Consider the following 14133-nt stretch of genomic DNA (forward strand, 5'->3'; position numbering starts at 1 on the left):
CTGGTACTACCTAGGTTTTCTTCTAGGGTTTTTATGGTATTAGGTCTAACATTTAAGTCTCTAATCCATCTTGAATTAATTTTCGTATAAGGAGTAAGGAAAGGATCCAGTTTCAGCTTTCTACTTATGGCTAGCCAATTTTCCCAGCACCATTTATTAAATAGGGAATCCTTTCCCCATTTCTTGTTTTTGTCAGGTTTGTCAAAGATCAGATGGCTATAGATATGTGGTATTATTTCTGAGGGCTCTGTTCTGTTCCTCAGGCAATATGAATAAATAGAAAGCCTTTGTAAATAAGATGAAAGGGAAAAATTCACAGCCCTAAGGAGAAAATATGATTTTATTCCAGTAGGCAAGCTTTAAGTAGATATTCTATCAGAAACAAAGCTGCTAAGCAGGTGTCAAGACTCATAATATTGTGACACCTTAATTCTGTGTTTTGTGCAGAGCTGAAAACAATGGTAGAGTTGGAACTCTTGAAGGTAAAATTACCAAAAATGCACAGTCACACGTTGAAAGAGGGAAACGCTCCGAAATCAACAACTCTTTGCCAAGTAAAAGGTGCCTCCCCAGAAACATTCCATAGAACACTCTTCATTTTGTAAGCTTAAATCACAGTATGCATTTCACAAAAGAAATACCTGTAAACTCCCACCCAAAACACTGGCTGGCTCAGGAATAGTAAGTTGTTCTCGCCTCCATGGTTTCCTAAACATATTGCCTAATTAGTGGGGTCAGCATACTAATGGCCTTCATTATGTCAATGGATTATGAAAATAGAACATTATACTTGAAATTTAAATATGGAAGACTGACCTATAACATTATTCACTACTGGGTTGTGGATCATTTTGGTCTTACAGACCCAAACACCTGACTTCAAAATCTCTAAGTGACACATGGAAAATGAACTTTTGGCACCCTGACACTGTAGTTTAGGACTCGCCAAACAAGGTGTGCTGTGAGTCACTTCCAAAACAAACCTGAGTTCTGGGATGGCTTTCCTAAGGGCTCTAAGGCTGAGGATAAAGCATCATTTGCTTTTCCCCTTTGAAAATGGGTGAAAACAGGGAGAGTCTGGAAGAAGAAAAACTGTTAGACCACATGACAGAAAACCAGAGAGCTGTATTCAGAAAAGTTGTTACTCAACTCTGATGTCAGTCCCTATTGACTGTTATAGACTGAAAGTTTATGAGCCCTCCCTCCAACCCCCAATTCATATGCCCAAACTCCACTCCCTACAGTGTGGCTGTATTCAGAGATGAGGCCTCTAATGAAGTGATTAAGGTTAAATGAGGTAATAAGGGTGGGGCCCTGATTCGATAGGATCATAAGAAATCCCAGAAGGCTTGTGCTGTCTCTATCTCCCTCTCTTTCCCCCCAGGGTGCACGTGCACCAAGGGAAAACCACGTGAAGACATAATGAGACAGCATCCATCTGCAACCCAAAAAGGAAGCCCTTACCAGAGACTGAATCTGCCAGAACCTTGATCTTGGACTTCCAACCCCCCAGATCTGCGGGAAAATAAGCTGCTGTTTAAGCCACCAAGTCTATGGTATTTTATTCTGGTAGCCCCAGTAGACTAATACAATGCCCATATGCATGTTTATCTTTTTCAAAGATCTCATTTTGAATAGATCTTTTGGCTTTGAAATAAATCATTGCGTTCACTTTATTTTTAAATTGCCCTTTTTTCCACTCATTCTTTATTGAGCCTTAGAACTCTTTATCTTTGTTCTTTTAATTTCTCTGTGTTTGCATTTGTGTATGTGTGTGTGCATATATATATATGTGTGTGTGTGTGTGTGTGTGTGTATATATATTAATATTTATATTATATATACACTTTTTTTTTTTTTTTTTTTTTTGAGACAGAGTCTTGCTGTGTCACCCAGGTGGGAGTGCAGTGGCACGATCTTGGCTCACTGCAGCCTCTGCCTCCCAGGTTTGAGCGATTCTCTTTCCTCAGCCTCCTGTGTAGCTGGGATGACAAGTGCCAGACACCATACCTGGTTAACTTTTTTTTTGTATTTTTAGTAGAGATGGGTTTTCACCATGTTGGCCAGGCTGGTCTTGAACTCCTGACCTCAAGTGATCTGGCCACCTTGGCTTCTCAAAGTGCTGGGATTACAGGTGTGAGTGACCACACCCAGCCTGTATTTGTATTTTTTAACCAACTAATTCTCTGTACTCTGTTCTTATAGTCTACTTTCCTATCACTTATCCATAAGATAAGTGAAAAAGAGGTAAGTTTACGTGTTTCTTTTTTGGAAGGCAATGCCATCTGAGACATTTGTTTTGCCTTCTATGTGAACATCCTAAACCAACAGAGCTAACAGTTAAGTGGAAAAAAGACCTTTTATTTTTTGTTGTTTGAGATGGAGTCTTGCTCTGTTGCTCAGGCTGCAGTGCAGTGGTACGATCTCGGCTCTCTGCAACCTCCACCGCCCGGGTTCAAGGGATTCTCCTGCCTCAACCTCCCAAGTAGCTGGGACTACAGGTGCGTGCCACCACATCTGGCTAATTTTTTGTATTTTTAGTAGAGATGGGGTTTCACCGTGTTAGCGAGGATGGTCTTGACCTTCTGACCTCGTGATCCACCTGCCTCGGCCTCCCAAAGTGCTAGGATTACAGGCATGAGGCACTACTCCTGGCCGAAAACAGACTTCTTAAAAATGATAAATCTTTGCTTGCCTGGTGGTAGAAAATAATTTACTCCCTTTATAATATCATCATATGGTTTGTTTTATATATAGATGGAAAAAAATCAGGAATTTGGCACCCTAAACACAACATGAGAAGGTTTCATGCACTAATGGCCTCCTGAAAACAACTTAATCTTGGACAAGACTGAACCGAAATCAAGGTTTCAAAATATCTTGCTGTGAGTGATGAAGCTGTCTGGACCTAACTTTTCCAAGAGGCTGAGAAACCATTCTGTAATCATGCAGAATGGCTTCTGAAGAGTCTGGTGGAATGCAACTGTTTTCCCTCATTTTGCATTTTTTCCCAATGATTCTAGGTGCAACTTATGGATGAGATGGCTTTCTTTCTGTATTACTAGAGTAAATTGGATTTTGTTGTTTTCATGGGCTTTGTAAATCCGTAAATCTTGCTGATAAAATCCATAAGAGATTTGCTAACATAAAAGCTAACTGGAGAATCATAAAAAATAATTCAGAAACCATTTTCATCATCTTATTATCAACTGGATTAAAATTACTCATAGGAACAGTGGTACTAATGGTAGTATTTCTTTCCAGAGTGGTAATGGAGTTTTTTCTTTTTTATTAATAGCCCTTAATGTATATTATGGGAACAATTAATAGACATTCTTCAAACTCCTTCAGAAAGCACAATGACAAGTGGCATTTTTAACAGCGAGATTCTCAGCGAATATATAATTCTTTGTCAATATTCAAATTAAGGCAGAAACTCTAGAGTCTGATCTATATCTATTTCATCTATATCTATTTCATCTTTTAAATGTGTTAAAAGGCCTCTGAGTGCATCTTAAGCAGTTGGTAAATATTTTTCAGGTCATCACATACAGGAACTGGACCCCAGTTTTTCCTAAAAAATATGTATGTACAGATTAACAGAAAAAAAATCCACTTCAGAAAATGGAACCCATGTGCCAAGGCCCGGTCAGTAAAAAATTCCTAATTTTTGCTTGCTCTGACACTAGTGGATTTCTCTTCTAAGGTAGTCGTAGCACTAACACTGTTCGGGCCCTAAAAAAATCCAATCTGGGCTGGGTTATGGTGGCTCACAATTGTAGTTCCAGCACTTTTGGAGGTCTGGATAGAAGGATCACTTGAGGCCAGGAGTTTGAGAGTAGCCTGGGAAACACAGCAAGATCCATTTCTACAAAAGATTAAAAAAATTAACTGGGCATTGTGGTGTGCACCTGTAGTCCTAGGTACTTGTGAAGCTGAGGTGGGAGGATCACTAGAGCCCAGAAGTTGGAGGCTGCAGTAAGCCATGATTGCGCCACTGCACTCCAGCCTGGGTGATGGTACAAGACCCCAACCCTAAAAAAAACTAAACAGTCCGATGAAGAGTCTTTTGCTATTCTTACTTCTTTCACTATTCAGCTTTGGTATCTCCCCCAGCACTGCTCTTATGTTCTAGTGGTGTCAGACACAAATACACACACCCCACTTTTCACCAATGCCTTTACTTCATGGGTGGCAGAACCTCTTATCATACTTGATTGATGTTCCAGGAGATTGAAAAACCAGGGAAATGCAGTTCTTGCCTATTTTTAAACTTTCAAAATGGTGGACCTGGCTGTTACCCCTTAATTATTTAGAAAGGTGACTTTCTCTTTGGAGGTTCCCAAACCCTGTATTAAACCTCACCACTGCTAAGAACTTAAATGTTTGCTTACTAAGGATAATATTTTAGGGAGAAAGACATCATATGAATTCCAGGTACCAAATGCTTGGATAATCTTAGAAATCCCTATCTGAGCTAACATTTTTTGACCAACATTTATTACAAAATCTTCCAAAGAGGGTCTAAAATCATAGCTACAACTTTAAACAACGATGACAACAACAGTCTGTAATAAATCTTCTGATTTTCATAATGACCTTCCCTCCTTCCTCCCTTCCAACAATCTGTAACAAAACTGTTGGTTTTTATAATGACCCTTCCTTCCTTTCGATGGGGTCTCCTCTGTCGCGTAGGCTGGAGTGCACTAGGGTGATCATGGCACACTGTAGCCTCTGCCTCCTGGGCTCAAGTGATCCTCTGACCTCAGACTCCAAAGTAGCTAGAACCACAGGTGCATGTCACCATGCCTTGCTAAATTTTTGTATTTTTGGTAGAGATAGGGTTTTGTGATGTTGCCCAGGCTAGTCTTGAACTCCCGAGCTCAAGTAATCCACCTGCCTCGGCCTCCCAAAACTGGGATTGATTACAGGTGTGAGCCACCATGCCTGGCCATGACATGTTTTTAAAAATCAACCTCAGAGATCTAAATTTAATAGTAGGAAGATATTTTGAGCATTTCTTTTTTTAAAAGAGAAATAAAAAACCACAGTCACTTGCATCCTGTTTCCCCTACTCATTCTTCACTTTGTGACATAAAACTCAAACATTTTTATCAGCATTATGAGGCTTTATAAAAGCAGATCTTACAAACTCCACTGAGTTTAGGTAAAGATAACAGTATGGAGAAATAAGTCAGAGCTGAATTCCTGAGAAAGGAAGAGCTTAATATGGCAAGGTAATATTTGAATTGTAAAGTGAGAATAAAAGCACTTGCATTTTACACATTCTCTATCTCCAACCATCTGTTATCTATCTACCTATCTCTGTTCTGTCAATCAATCAATCACATTCCTAGGAATGTGATTTTCTTATATAACTGTTTGCCCACAGGTGCGTCTGGGAAGCTCTTAGCCAAAGCAGGGACAATTCTGATTTCCCTAAGGACAGAGGGAAATCTTAGAAGTGAAATGAAATAAAAACTGAAACACATAAAAAGTTGTCTCATGCTAAGTGAAAATATAGGACACAGTTATTAAAAGTTTTAGATTTTAGAACTAAGGAATTTGCAAGTCTCTCCCCCCTCTACCCTCATTTGTGAGCATATTTAAACGGTTTTGATGTGTCACAGCAGCGGGGATTATGATGCAGCAGGCAGGCAGTTTTGCAGTGTATGTGGGCCAAGTGCAAATCACCCATCTAGATTGGCAAAATTGAAATGTTAGAAAATGCTGGGTTCTGGGTGGGAGAGCATATTGCCTTGAATTGTCTTTCAAACCTGGCTAAATTCTCAACATCAAAAATTTGAGAAGGTTGATAAATTCTCAGTGGCATCCCAGATCAGATTTCTCAGTGTTGGAATCAACAACATTGGATCAGCAGTTACTGGGAAAAGATAATTATCACTCAGCCATTTAAAAAGTCATACTATTTCTTGGTTCCACAGAATATACAAATGAAGCAAAAACTTCATTCCTCTGTGAGAGAGTGTTTTAAAAATGCTCTCCATTGCCATGGTAAAGACTGTATGGCAGCAACCTCTCGGAGATGCGGTGACAATGTGAAATTAGTTCACTTGTAAATAGGGTTTTTAAAACAGCAGGTTAATTACACAAGGCAGGCTAAACTCTCAGGAGAATAACAGCAATGAGTATGGTGCATGGGGCTCATAATTTCCATTAATAAAGTCAGGACGCATACCCCACTTTTCATGGAGCTTGCTAAAAATACAACTCAAAAGGAAATAAAACTAACAAAATGAAAAGGCATTGAATCATGTCCATGAAACTGTGCTTCAGGTGGCCTGATCATCCCGCATTCACATTTTCCTTCTGACTCTGGAGGCCCAGCCCTAATTCATCCCATCACCCAGACTTTCCAGCCTGGAAACCTCAGCAACATCTGCAGCTTCCTTTTCTTCACTTTCTATGACCAAGTCAATACCAAAATCTTCCCAATTCTGGCTCAGAAATGGTTCTCAAATCCAGCCATTGCCATTCATACTGCAGCTCATACATGGTCTACCAATAGACACCTTGCCACCTGCGCTACTCAATAGCCATTAAAAAATCTTGATACTGCTAATAGTAGCACACACCTATGCAGTGCTTACAATGTGCCAAGAACTGTTCTAAGAGCATTTATCCTCACAACAGTGCTATGAGACAGACACCATTATTGTCCCTGTTTCACAGAGAGGGAAAATGGATAACAGGTTAAGTCACTTGTTCAGGGTTACACAGCTGGTAAGCAGCAGAGCTAGGATTTGAATTCAGGTGGTCCATCCTCAGTCTGTGTTATAGGGACCAAAGTACACTACTCCTGTATTCCTTTAACCCATTATTATTTTTAGTAGTGTTGCATTTTTCTTGAAAAGGTAATGCAATTGCCTGGTTCAACATTCAAAAGTTTATAAAAGGGTGCATTTTAAAAAGCTTCCTTTCCATCCCAGTTTCCTACTGCCCAGGGCCCTGTTCTGGAAGTAGCATGACTAGTTATTTGACAGCATTCCAAGCAAATGCTTATATGCTATTTCCCTTCCCCCTTTTTTTCAGTGTACGAATATAATATACTGGATACAATTTGGCATGTTGCCTTTTTCACTAAACAACATGTATGGGAGGTCATTTCATAGCAGTACATGAAGAGCTTCTCATTCCTTTTTTTTTCTAAGACAGATGGTTGAAACTAAGGATGGGCAAACTTTTTCTGTAAAGGGCCAGATAGTAAATAGTTTAGGCTTTGAGGTCCATATGGTCTCTGTCACAGATGCTGCTATTGCTTCCTTTTTAAAAAAAGCTTTAGAAATGTAAAACCCATTCTTGTCTCATGTGTCGTACAGAAACAGGCTGCAGGTCAGATTTGGCCCGTGGACCACAGTGTGCCAATCCCGGAACCAACAGGTTCTTACCTCGCTTCCCTTTGTCTAGTATTTTTCTATTCTGATCCCTCTTGACCATTCTAAGAGAATTGTCTTTCTATAAAACAAATTTGATGCTGCCACTGCTCCCTCTAAATCTTCTGCACTTCCCCACTCCCAAGAGGGTGAAGTCCAGACTGGTTGGCAGTGCACACAATGTCCTTCATGATCCACATACTTCTCCTCTCCACCATGTGTCACACCAGTACATGTCATCATCAGCTCTTTCCCTCAACGCCTGCAACAACCTCTTTGCTCCACTATTGCCATAAACCCTCCTTCCCCCAAATCCAACCTCTAAGACACCATGGCGCCAGGGATCTGTTACAAGTGCAAATCACATCTGCTAACTTCCAATGGCTTCTTGCTGCCCTAGACAGAAGTCAACTTCCCTATCACGATCTACAAGGCCTACCAGCTCTGCTTGGCCCTCCTCTCTGAGTTCATCGCTACCATGCTTCCTCCTTCCACACACTCTCCAGCCATACTGATTTTTCTGTTTCTGAAACAACTAAGTTTATTTCTGCCTTTGTGGGTGCTGTTCCCTTGGCTGGCTCCTTCTTGAACTTCAGTCTCGGTTCAAATGCCATTTCCTTGGAGGCCTTCCCTCATCTCCCAACCCACAGGAGCTTCTCCACTTTCCTTCCATCCTATCACACTGCTTTGTTTTGTTCATGGCCTTTGTGGCCATGTATAATCACATTGGGTTGTGTTTATATTCTCTGCTTTGCTAGAACATGTGGGCATCTCCAGTGCCCAGTACATTGTCTGACACATGTTAGATAATCAATTTTCTGATTAGATAAACAATGGAAGAAATTCAAGCCAACTTACCTTTTCTAGTAGATATCTCCTTACTCCTCACCTTGTATTTTAGGCTCCAGTTCTATCATCTTTCTCTCTAATCACTAAACACGACTTTCCCTTTTAAGGCTTTACACCTTTGCACATGTCATTTTGGTTATTTCTTTCTTCTTTGAGGGACAAACTCCTACTCACCCATCAACACCCAGCTTGAATGTTGCCTCTTCTATGGAGTTTTTATATCTCCCCTAGTTAGGACCAACTTCTTCCTCTGGCAGGCTCTCAGAGCACTTTGTATAGACCTCTAAGATCACACCAGGTCATATATACCACAAACATTCACTGATTATTATGCCCTGAATGCTCCCTAAATATTATATACATAAAACCTTTTCACTTTACGTATAATGAGCTCCTTCAGGGAAAGGATACCTTGAATGGTGTTTTAATGATAAATATGAATACATAATATGAATATCTAGCATCTAACTCTAATAAGGGCTTTATGTACATTATTTCATTTAACCCTTATGATAGCTGCAATGAGGCAAGTACTGTTACTATCTGTACTTCACAGATGAGGCGACTAAATTAAAGCTCAGGGAAGCTAGGTAACTTGACCCTGGTGGATCTAGAATTCACTACCAGGCTGTCCTACAGTGGGCCATGGTGACCTGCAGGCCCAGGTCACCTGATTGCAATTGAAGACCTGATTGCTCTTGAACTCTGAGCCTAGCAGGGTGGTGCACAAATCTGTCCCGTTCCCCTTTGTGGAGACCTAGGGGCACAGCTCTGCTCAGAGAGGGGTCATCTGGGACTCTTTTGCTCCCCTGCAGCAAGGTCCTCCCTTGCAGGGGCACAGATGTCCCTCTGTCAGCCAGATGGAGAGGCATGGGGATGAGGCTGCCCTCTGCACACCTGTGATTGTGCCATCCCCAAGGGCAGCCAGATGTCCTTGGGGCCTGCCTCCTGCTGTCACACGCTGCTTATCCATGTGGACATAAACTGCTCTGCCAGCTCACTCTTGAGCTAATGCAAAGCAACCACAGGGCTCTGGGCAGGAAGGTAAGGAGCATTGAAGGCAGAGGAGACAAGGGCAGAAGGAGCAGCAGGCTCTTTATTCTTTCTGTTAAATTAAGGAACTTTCCTTAGGAAAGAAATACATGATTTCTATCAGAATAAGGGTAACAGGCAACAATTAGCATTTTTTTTTTTCCTTAAGTAATGGCTGCTGGGTTATATTGACTGTAGTCTGGTTTCTATTCGCAGGTACTGTATCACTTTTCAGCTCATTGGGGGAAATTCTGTCTAGAGAGTGCTTTCAAATTTTAGTGTGGTCCTTGGACCAGCAGCATCAGCATCACTGGGGAGCTCATTAGAACTGCAGACTCTAGGCCTCATGGCAGACCTGACAAATTCAGAACCTGAATTTTAATATGACCTCCCCAGATAATTTGTAAGTACATTAAAATTTGAGAAACACTGAGCTAGGTAAAATGCAAGTTTTAAAATGCCTAATTAACATGCAAGTTTGGGGCTCTAGGTCTTAGAAATTCTGATTCACCTGATCAGGAAGAGATCCAGAAATCTAACAAGCACCAAAGGTGGTTCTGCCTATGTTTTGAGCAACTGTGTTCTAGAGGGAGTGGTGGAAATAGTACAGCTGGACAGTCCTGAGATGAAATCTCAGCTCTACCGTCTACAAACTAGGTAATCCCAATTAACTATTTCATTTCACTGAGCTTCAGTTTCCTCAACTGTAAAATGGAAGTACTAGCTGGGTGCAGTGGCTCACACCTATAATCCCAGCACTTTGGGAGGCCAAGGCAAGTGGATCACCTGAGGTTAGAAGTTCAAGACCAGCCTGGTCAACATGGTGAAACCCCAACTCTACTAAAAATGCATTAAAAAAAAAAAAAAAAAAAGTCAGGTGTGGTGGTGCGAGCTACCCAGGAGGCTGAGGCAGGAAAATCACTTGAACCCAGGATACAGAGGTTGCAGTGAGCTGAGATTGCACCACTGCACTCCAGCCTGGGTAACAGAGTCCGTTTCAAAAAAAAAAAAAAAAAAAAAAAAAAAAATGGAGCTACTCATGCCTACACCTTCAGCTGTGAGGTTAAAGGTCATAACATATGTTGATATGGTTTGGCTCTGTGTCCCCACCCAAATCTCATCTCAAATTGTAATCCCCATGTGTTGGGGGGAGAAGCCTGGTGGGAGGTGACTGAATCGGGGCAGATTTCCCCTTTGCTATTCTCGTGATAGTGAATGGGTTCTCATGAGATCTGGTTGTTTGAAAGCATATGGCACATCTCCATTCACTCTTTTTTTCTCCTGCTCTGCCGTGGTAAGACATGCTTGCTTCCCCTTCGCCTTCTGCCACGATTATAAGTTTCCTGAGGCCTCTCAGTCATGCTTCCTGTTAAGCCTGTGGAACTATAAGTCAATTAAACCTCTTTTCTTCATAAGTTCTCTATAGCAGTGTGAAAATGGACTAATACATATGTAAAATGCCTAGTACCAAAGCTGTGGCAAATAGTAGGTGTTTGATAAATGTTAGGTTTTACAACTGCTAGACTAAACAGTTCAAGTGGTTGTGCCATTGAATAATGGGTTGGGCCAGAGAGTGTTAATTTCAACCACAGGGAGAGAGAAAGCCAAAGGGGGCTCACTGAAGTCTGATGGCTGTGGTTTCTCTATTACTTAACACTGACCTTAAAGACACAGAGAAAGGATTAGACTGCAGCAGGTATCAAGCTTTATCATACATTAAAAATCACCTTGGATGCTAATTAAAAATGCTAATTCCTATGTGCTGCTTTCCCAGTGATCCTGTTTCATCACACCTAGCATATGGCCCAGGGATCTGCATTTCATCCCCAGGAGATGCTGATGCATGAGTCTTCCAACCTCACCTGGAGAAACAGTGGCTTAGAGAATATTCATATTCATTCAATAAATGTAGAGGTTGCTGCTTATGGAACCCTGGGGTGGCACTGGGAAATACACACAAGGATGAATAAGGCCCTACCTGATTCCTGCGCAGCTGAGAGCTGGGGCTTCCAAGGAGAATACAGTGTCTGTGCTGCCATGCTAGGACAACAGCCCAGAAGAGCAATGGAGAAAAGCCATACCTGGGCTTCTGCACCTTCAATGTTGTGGGAGAGATTTCCATTTTGTACAGGTTCTGAAGCATCACTGGATGGTGTCATTTCAACATCTGTGCTGTTGCTGTTTGGAAGCTCAATTTTTTCTGTGATATAATTTAAACACACACACACACACAGAGGGAGGGAGGGAGAGAGAGAGAGAGAAAGCAAGCAAATGGAATCAATGGGGGTAAAGAGTAATATTGAAAAGAGCTTCTTAAAATGTTGGGCTAAAGTGGAGGATAGTGGTATCCCAGGGGCGATAAGTCCCAGGGCTGATATTGAGCCAAGCAGGAAAGGATTTTTACCGTTCTTCCCCATGTCTTTTAGCATACGGCCTGCTCCCTTAATAGCACCCTGACTTCCCGCTGTGGCATGACATTTTACCTTGAGGGCCCTATCAGCTCCCATGGTATGCCTTTCTTGAGCCTAGGCAAATTTACCAACTAGCTATTCAGGAAACATGAACATAGACATTTTAAAACCAAAACCACACCCAATCTACATACTATTGTTTACACCTGGGACTGTACCCTTCAGATATTTTCTTACAGTAATTTCTTTCATACTGTACTCTGGAAAGGATATTAGCTAGGGCTTCAGGGTCCTAGACTTTACTCTGCTTTGATCAGGCTGCCACTTTAGGCTAGTCCCCTTCTTCCTCTGGGACTTGGGAACCTTATCTGTGAAATAAGGGGGTTCGACAGGTTGACCTCCCAGGGACATTATGTTCAGCTGTAATTCAGGCTCTGTGAGTGGAAACTCTTCCAGTGCCTAGGTGGCCATGGGCAGGGCAGCCTGGTGAATGTCACTTAGCACACTCCACACCTGAGCATCCTATTGCAGGCAAGGCAAGGGGAGCATGGACAAGTAATAGAGGCCAAAGGCTGTGCCATTCCTAAATCAGAGAGAACATTTAGCTAGAGTAAAGCCAGAGGGTCAGCAAGTGCAGATTTGACACTTGAGAAGTGACTCTAGGGTAATGGTTAAGCACTGGGAGTCTGTAACACTGGGAATCAGACAGGCCTGGCTTCAAATTCTGGATCTACAACTTGTGCTGTTTCACCCTTTGCAAGTGACTCAACCTCTCTGAAATTCAGTTTCTTCATCTGTAAAATTGGGGTGATGGTAACAATACTACTACTACTATTATTGTTGCTACTACTACCACTAACAAAAACAATATGATCAAAGAGTATTTCTGTAAAGATTAAATAAGAAAATGCATATAAAACACTTAGCATAGTGCCTTGTACAGAGCAACCAAGAAGCATAAACTATTTGGATCCTTATAGTGCCTGCCTTTCACTAGAATAATTTTTTTGTCATGACAAAGAGGAGTACCTCCAGGTGATCAATGTTCCAGCACCACTGAGGTCTGCTGGGACTTCATTGGGAGGGAAATTAAAAGGTTCCTATTGAGAGCACACACTCTGTCTGTTTTGGGTCAAATCAAGGATTTTGGGATGGAATGAGGCTGTAGTATGCTGCCAGGATTGCTGGGGGTATCAGAATGCTCATCAGTATCAGATCCGAGCAGTATCACCTGCTCGTGAAACATGAGAATATGCTTTCTTTTTTCTTCTAGCCACTTCAGAGGGACTAGACATTTCCATCACTGGTGCTTAAGAAAATAATTTGAGAGTTACATAAAAATTGTTGAGTTTGAAGCAGCCAAATTTTGGAAATCACAGGGAAATATTTATGTTTCTTTATGTATTTAGTTGTGGAATATAGACACACGAATAGATTTAAATATGGAAAACCATAGAAACTCAAATTTACTTTATCTTTCCAAGTTTTTAGTAGTGACAGCGATATGTATGTGATGTTGTGCTATGTGTAGCTATGCCAGTTTATCTTAGTATGCTTGATTCAATTATTTAAATAAAAAAATATTGAGAACCGGCCAGGCGTGGTGGCTCACGCCTATAATCCCAGCACTTTGGGAGGCCGAGGTGGGTGGATCACGAGGTCAGGAGATCGAGACCATCCTGGCTAACACGGTGAAACCCTGTCTTTACTAAAAATACAAAAAATTAGCCAGGCGTGGTGGTGGGCGCCTGTAATCCCAGCTACTGGGGAGACTGAGGCAGGGGAATGGCATGAACCTGGGAGACGGAGCTTGCAGTGAGCCGAGATGGCGCCACTGCACTCCAGTCTGGGAGACACAGTGAGACTCAAAAAAAAAAAAAAAAAAAAAAAGAACCTTGGGTGAATAAAACTGTTTGGAGAAGTCTATTGGTTGATGTGATACAACCTTAGGATCAGCCTGCAGTGGTCAAATTGACCCTAGCAACACAGAATACTGGGTAAAAGGGGAGTTAAGATGTCTAAGAACAGAGATGAACAGATGAGCAGAGACTGCCTGCCAGGCATAAGACCTAACCTGTGTGTGCACATCTTAGCTTATAAAGTGCTTTTACACAGCAGGCTGAAGGTTCATAATAAAAGAAAATATGAAAATAAATCTTGGACTTACTTTGAAAAGCATTAGACACACACTATTTTCTAGTTACAAAGTCATTTGGAGACCCAATAACATTTTCTAGTTACAAAGTCATTTGGAGACCCAATAACATTTTCTAGTTACAAAGTCATTCAGAGACTCAATAACATTAGAAGAATCCTTGGAATTAAGTGTCCTACCTCCTTAAAAAAGATTAAATCCAAGTCTAAGGTTGGCCAGTCATTAAGAGGAGGACTGGGACTGAGCCCAGGAATCCAAGCTGCTGCATTCCATAAAAGACAAGTCAACAAGT

The 14133-nt window shown here is 41.5% G+C and overlaps 1 protein-coding gene and 1 long non-coding RNA gene across 4 annotated transcripts in view; one reads left to right on the top strand and one right to left on the bottom strand.

The window, feature by feature from the left end:
• The window catches only part of LOC108540847 (uncharacterized), a 45002-nt gene extending 43402 nt beyond the window's left edge, over positions 1-1600 (top strand). Inside the window, exon 3 of the long non-coding RNA XR_001888784.1 lies at positions 1385-1600. This is a non-coding gene — a long non-coding RNA (uncharacterized LOC108540847). The remainder of the gene's footprint in view (positions 1-1384) is intronic.
• SLC24A2 (solute carrier family 24 member 2) overlaps positions 1-14133 on the bottom strand; it is a 271049-nt gene that overhangs the window by 48565 nt on the left and 208351 nt on the right. For all 3 annotated transcript variants that reach the window (XM_017890099.1, XM_017890101.1, XM_017890100.1), the window contains one exon: positions 11357-11475. In XM_017890099.1, coding sequence (XP_017745588.1) covers positions 11357-11475 — 119 coding nt within the window. The remainder of the gene's footprint in view (positions 1-11356; positions 11476-14133) is intronic.

Source organism: Rhinopithecus bieti, unplaced genomic scaffold (genome assembly GCF_001698545.2).
Source record: "Rhinopithecus bieti isolate Rb0 unplaced genomic scaffold, ASM169854v2 scaffold_17667, whole genome shotgun sequence".
NCBI lineage: Eukaryota > Metazoa > Chordata > Mammalia > Primates > Cercopithecidae > Rhinopithecus > Rhinopithecus bieti.